This window comes from Thunnus thynnus, chromosome 13, assembly GCF_963924715.1.
Source record: "Thunnus thynnus chromosome 13, fThuThy2.1, whole genome shotgun sequence".
NCBI classification, from domain to species: Eukaryota; Metazoa; Chordata; class Actinopteri; order Scombriformes; family Scombridae; genus Thunnus; species Thunnus thynnus.
The window spans coordinates 30,599,922-30,606,728 of record NC_089529.1 but is presented as its reverse complement, the minus strand read 5'-3'; the positions used below and the strand labels follow the sequence as shown (position 1 = coordinate 30,606,728).

Genomic DNA, 6,807 nt, shown 5'->3' with positions numbered 1-6,807 from the left:
CTCCACCTTCGTCTTCCCCTCCGCCTCTCCGTCGCTGTCTTTCCCCTCGATCTCCTCGCCGCTCTTCTTCCCCGCTTCCTCCTCCTCGTCCTCGTCCACCTGGCCCTCCTCTTCCTCGTCCTCGTCGTCTGACCCTTGACCCCGGCGACCTGCGGCGTGCGGATCAAACCCGTCAGCTCGTTCCTGCGTCTGATGTTTCTACAAAAACCAGCTGAGCTGCTTGTTTACACAGACTGACCTTTGCTCTGCTCGCCCGGCTGCTCGCCGCCCTCCGTCTCCGTGGTAACAGCCTCCGTGTCCGGCATCCGGCTGGTGTTGATGAGGGCTCGGATGGTTGTGTCGTCATCCAGCCAAACCACGTTACCTAGGAAACCATCAGGCGGTGTTGAGCACAAACGGCAGCAAAGTTTGTGACTTAAAAGCTGTAATATGTAACAAAACAACTAAACCTGTTATACATGTTGTTGTACTTACGTTATCCTAAATGTTACTTTTAATCAAAGTAACGGACCGTTTCATTTGGTCGCCTGTCGATGGCGTCATACCTCCTCTACCAAAGAGTAAACACGCACCAGATGCATACGGCGGCGCTGTGTTTGTCCGCTACAATGGCGTCTACCAAAGAGTAACTTACACACATACAAGATAATACATCGGTGTTGTGGTTGTTCCACACAAACTGTTATAAATGGACTTTTATTCAGTTTTAAGCCACATTTTCATGATAAATTTAGGTGGTTTTTAACTATATATTTTAGCCGGAAGAAGGATTTTAGTCATTGGACGTCTGGATCTTAAGTTATCAGAGAAATAAACTGGACAAACGTTAGCAGCAGCTCGGCTAACAGCCCCTCCAGGAAGTCCGGTGGTCACCAAACATCGTCTGAGAAATATTGATTTTTTAGGTGAAACAGCTTTAATTAGTATTTTAACGATTTTAATCTCCGAGTCCGTTTGTTCTGGAGAGGAGGAGACCTCTGCAGGTAAAAACATCCTGAATGATGAACACTGGAGTAATCCTATCCCGATGAAGCTGGTTATTTAACGACGAAGACAACAACTCCCATGATCCCTTGCTACTTCACACCGTCATCACACTCCGTCTGTTGTTATTGTTTTGATTGAGACGCCTAGCGGCTGAAATTACATGTTGTGTGTTTAAAACATTTAAAATCTGCAGTTTGGGATTAAAGAAAATCTCCCAAAAATCCAATAAAAAGATAAATAAACACAAGAAAACAGAACAAATATCTAAAATAAAACTATACGAGAATGTTACATTTCATTACAGGTGATCCAGCGCTGCGTTCCTATTGGCCAGTGAACTCTCTGAGGAAGGTCAGACTGGAACAACTGGTCAATTATTTCCCACCAACTCCTTCTCCTTAAGAGTCTTCTTCATGTATTGTAGATTATTATTAGTAATTATATTTTTATTCTATATTTTTAATCTCTTGGTCTGATCGTTGAGCTGAAGCCTCCAAACATTCAGCTGCATTTTCACCAGTTAGTTCCTGAAGGTTGAAACACTGACAGTGAGAACTGACGCGACTCATCTTTTACGGGTCGTTGACGCTCCTGCAGGCATCAGATTTAAATACCAACAACACAACAACAACAACAACAACAGATCCGTCAGCCGTTTAAATCAGCAGCTTTACTTCAAAACGCTGCGTCAGACGCTTCCAGCGCGTTTGGGCCTTGAGAACGAACTTCATACATGTTACTAAGGACAGACAGACAGACGCTCGGCTCTGAAGGCTGCTGGTATCTTAAATATTCTGAAGTCTGAAGTTTCTTCGCAGCACAAATGTGTCTGAAATTTAAAAATAGTCGAACGTCGACTCTCCAGAGACCACCGAGCGTCAGATCTCTGCTTTCATCCCTTTAACTCATCAGTCTGAAGACTCTTAGAAACGATCCAGGAGAAACGTTTCCTGTTTATAGAAAGCTGACTGATCTTCATGACTGCAGACAGACGACTGTAACCTGGAAACAGCTGGACGATCAGAGATGATTGACTCATCGTATCCATCATCAGGATATTCTGATCCTACATTTATATATTCAGTATATTCGGTAGATTCATTTGTCACATGCTTGTAGTTTTTATAAATACACAACATTATTACTCTGATACTAATGTGAGGACGCAACGATGAGTCGATCGACAGAAAATAAATCTGCAACTATTTCAATAATCAAATAATCGTTTGTTTGTTTGTTTGTTTGTTTGTTTGATTCCAGATTCTAAAACGTGATCATTTGCTGTTTTTCTTTGTCATTCGACAGTAAACTGAACATCTGAAGCTTTCAGACCAACGTTAGTTCACTGAAGACGTTTCATCCACTAAATAACTAATTGATTAATGCAGAGAAACACATCTGCAACGATTGATCGATTAGTGTCCAACTATTAAATTAATCCACAACTAATCTGATTAATCGTTAAATGTGAATATTTTCTGGTTCCTTTAGTCTTTATGACAGTAAACTGAGGATCTTTGTGGATAAAACAAGACATTTGATTAATCTGATTAATCAATAATGGAAATATTGATTAGTTGCACACTGGACGGCAGCAGGAAGTATTTTTAGCTGCGGTGGAAACTGTTTTAGAGGAGAAATGAAAGTAAATTTCTTCTTCTGCAGAAGAAAAGCAAGCTGTGAAACCTGTGGTGAACATCTGGGTCATGAAACAACATCCTACTGCCACACCACTCTCACTGGGAACCAGTTAGAGGATCAGTTAACCCAGACTGGTAAACTGGTGCTGATTTTTAGCTCAGTGGTTCTGGTGAGTCTCCAGGAAATGAATGTAACTCTATGTGATGTCCCCAGAAGTGACCTAGAACAACGTCTGTGTGTGTGTGTGTGTGTGTGTGTGTGTGTGTGTGTGTGTGTGTGTGTGTGTGTGTGTGTGTGCGTGTGTGTGTGTGTGTTACTCACAGGATGTGTCATCGATCCACTCGATGTGTGCCGGAGGATATTCCTTAAAATAACCGAAGACGTCCTGGGTGCTCATGTCGTCCACGCCCGTCATGTGAATCGCCTCCATACGCAGTTTGGGGATTGCTGAGCACCACAGAAGAAGAAGAAGAACAGGTTGAGTAAATGAAGTCGGTGCAACCAGGTGTGTGACATCGTGTGCGGGTCAGACGGACGTTGGTACCTTTCCTCATACTGTCTTTATCCAGGAAAACGTTCCTCTGACCGACGCTCACCTCTCCGTGGAAATGGAAACGTCTCGCTCGCTTCTCTTTCCTCTCGATCGCCTCCTGATGAAAACATCCACACTTTTATTAAAAAGGACCAGTTCCCAGTGTTCCCAGTGTTCCCAGTGTGTTAAACCAGCAAATTCCCTCTTTGTGTTTCCCTGTTGAGCTGCAGGTGGAAGTATAGTAACAAAAAGAGGGACGTTGCCACTAAAAAGACTGTAACGTTGACAGATATCTACTGGATCTGAACTGTTGGACTGTGAAACATCAATCAGAGCTTCAATGATGAGACGTCTCGCTGGTTTTATGTTTCTACATTCAGGGTTGATGATGTATTTACAGCTGCAACAATTAGTCAATCAACAGAAGATTAATCGTTTTGAGTCATTTTTTAAGAATAAAAAGTCCAAATTCTCTGATTCAGCTTCTTAAATGTGAATGTTTTCTGGTTTCTTTGACAGGAAACTGAAGACATTTGAGGACGTCGTCTTGGACTTTGGGAAATTCTTCATGATGTTCTAACATTTTATGGATCAAATGATCAATAGAGCAAATAACGGACAGATGAATCGATGAGAACGATCGTTAGCTTCATGCTTCATGAGAATATTTATTTTTACATGACGTGTAAAACGTCTAAAAGCCTGAAAATCAAGTTGTTACAATGTTGTCAGAAGGTTTAATCTTAGTTAGAAAGTAACGTGTGAACTGTGATCAGTTTCACTACATGTCGACCTGCTAACATGCTAACATGCTAACAGGACCGCAGCGGCTTTTCAATCACGACTTTGTCTTCCAACGATTATAAAAACAAGATAAAACGATGATTGTGCTGCATCTTGTTTCTCAGTGATGTTGTTCAGCTCGCTGTGATGAGCGTCTATCTGAGCTGTTACTCTACAAGAAGATACACAGAGCACAATACAATTTATTTATTATATTAATAATCTATAATTACTCTGTTACCTGCTTCTCTTTCATTTTTCATTTTTACAACGTAAAAACTTTTGTGATTCGTTTGTTTTTCTTCAGGAGGGTTGAAGTGTGTCGACTGACTGTCAAAGAAAACAAGATGACGTCACATCATTTGTTATTGTTTACTAATGTTTCATAGAACAAACAATTAGTTGAGACTGTTAGTGGCAGCAGCCGAGTGATTAAACTCCAGCAGCCAGGACGAAGCGTCTGTGTGTGTTTGTGTGTCAGTGTCTGTGTGTGTCGGTGTTTGTGTGTCAGTGCGTGTTTGTGTGTGTGTGTCAGTCAGCATGTATGTCGGTGTATGTATGTGTGTGTGCGTATATGTGTATGTGTGTGTCGGTGTCTGTGTGTTTGTGTGTCAGTGTCTGTGTGTGTCGGTGTTTGTGTGTGTCGGTGTTTTTGTGCCAGTGCGTGTTTGTGTGTGTGTGTCAGTCAGCATGTATGTCGGTGTATGTATGTGTGTGTGTGTATATGTGTGTGTCGGTGTCTGTGTTTTTGTGTCAGTGTGTATATGTGTGTGTCAGTGTGTGTGTATGTGTGTATGTGTATATGTGTGTGTGTGTGTGTATATGCGTCAGTGTGTGTGTGTGTGTGTATGTGTGTGTGTGTGTGTATATGTGTATGTGTCAGTGTGTGTGTGTATATGTGTGTGTGTGTGTGTGTATGTGTGTGTGTGTGTGTATATGTGTATGTGTCAGTGTGTGTGTGTATATGTGTGTATGTGTGTGTGTGTGTTTGGTACCTTAGAGTTAACATCTATTCCAGTGATGAAGGTTCCAGCTTTGTTCTCGTAGCGTCGACTCGTATCCTGCAAAACAAAATCCATCATCAGACTGATTACAGAGACATCTGTTGTTGGTTTGAATAAACATTTAATAAACAAAATATTTGTACAAATAATCACATTTGAGAACCAGGAAGCATCAAATATTTATCTTTTTGCTTGAAAACTGACTTCAACGATGATTAATCAACTACTAAATTAGCGGCCAGTTAACTTGTTGCTTCCTGATTTCAACCTGACGAAGGCGTCTGGAAACTCAGTTATGTCAGTTATTGTATTTACCAGGATGCAGCTGTTGGCTTGTGGGGAAAATATGTCACATCAGATTAACATCAAAGAAAAGAAACTGTAAACAAACAAACACCTCTAAAAATACAGAACTGTTTGACTTTCAACATCGTTATGAGGAGAAGACCCTCAACTGGTTCTGAGTTGTATGTATGTGATAAATATTCAGTTAACTGTTTGAGTTATGAAGGAGTGAATGTAATATTTATGTTGTTTATTTTTTAATTTAGTTGTTACATGTAGGAAATAAACATAAACAACCACCCTGACCGCTGAGCTCTCCTCCGTGTCTTTACGCCAAACTCCTGTTCAGTAACCGCCATTTTAACTTGAACTATAAGAATTACAGTTATTGATTATGAAGCTGGATATTGATGACACACAGCCTGTCAGACACACGGCAGGTTCACCTGCAGCTGACAGAAACCTGCAATAAAACCTTAAACTCTACAGCTCGTATTTCTGCGCTCTGCTTCCTGTCTGTTCACCCAGTAAACTGGATGTTACTGGGAGGAATATTAATATAATAACAGCAGAGGAAACACCTCTAAAAGTTATAAATAATACTTCAGTTAACGGTTAGAAACAGGCCGAACTGATCAATAACTGATATGTGTCGGAATTCACAAACATTTTCAGTCATTTTCAACAATTTGCGGTATTTTGCTCATAAAAACATTTAACTTTCTGTTTCCAGAAGGCGGTTTGGTGTTAATAACAGACGCAGCACGTGAAGAGACAAACAGCAACAAGTGACTGAAATAAACAACAAAACGAAACGAAAACAAAGATGTCGTGAATGAAAACTAGTCGGTGTTTAAAGCGGTTAACGGCAGTCAACCGTTAACCTTTAACCGCCGCGGAGACGACAACCCTCTCCGGAGAGAGAGAGCCGGGAGTCGACGTTACCACACGCCGACGCTTCCCGCGGTCCCGCCGGCAGCAGGAGACGCCAGTCCCCGGTCTGATACGGCCTAGTCCGGGGCACTTACCGGCAGCAGCTCCTTCAGGGATCGGTTAACGGAGATGTCCTCCGCCTCCAGCTCTCCTTCCTCCACTTCCATCGGTTCGGCTTCGCGGGCATCTCGGTCCGACTCGGAGTCAGAGTCCGACTCGGAGCGGTCCGAGCCGCTGTCTGATTTCACCGACACCCGTAAGCTGCGCACTGCCGCCATGGCGCTGCGAACAACGGCTGCTGCTGCTGCTGCGGCTGCTTCCGTGACCCGGTAATGTTTGTCCTCCTCGCTCTTCTTCGTTGGTGTTCAGACGTTATATTTGAACATTAGCGCCGCCTGGTGGAAATATGTTAATGTTTGTGTTTTCTTCACTTTGATGCATAATATCCTGTTTCTGTGTCATTTAGATTCAGTTTATTGCATGTATGCATGTTATTTATGTATTGTAAAATGTGTTTTATGCTTGAGAATTTGTTTTAGTTACAACTAATAGTTTTAAGTTCTGTTTATGTCTCATATAAAGTGAATTAATTACAAACCCAACATATAACAGAAACGCTTCCAATATGGTCGCTCTCATATA

At 41.9% G+C, this 6,807-nt stretch overlaps 1 protein-coding gene across 1 annotated transcript in view; it reads right to left on the bottom strand.

Moving 5' to 3' along the window:
* The window catches only part of ncbp3 (nuclear cap binding subunit 3), a 13,195-nt gene extending 6,681 nt beyond the window's left edge, over positions 1-6,514 (bottom strand). Inside the window, exons 1-6 of the mRNA XM_067608988.1 lie at positions 6,261-6,514; positions 4,939-5,004; positions 3,173-3,278; positions 2,950-3,075; positions 239-364; positions 1-149 (exon numbers count right to left, since the gene is read on the bottom strand). The exon at positions 1-149 is cut by the window's left edge and continues 9 nt beyond it. Coding sequence (XP_067465089.1) covers positions 1-149; positions 239-364; positions 2,950-3,075; positions 3,173-3,278; positions 4,939-5,004; positions 6,261-6,443 — 756 coding nt within the window. The 5' untranslated portion in view covers positions 6,444-6,514. The remainder of the gene's footprint in view (positions 150-238; positions 365-2,949; positions 3,076-3,172; positions 3,279-4,938; positions 5,005-6,260) is intronic.
* Between the last annotated feature and the right edge of the window lie 293 nt (positions 6,515-6,807).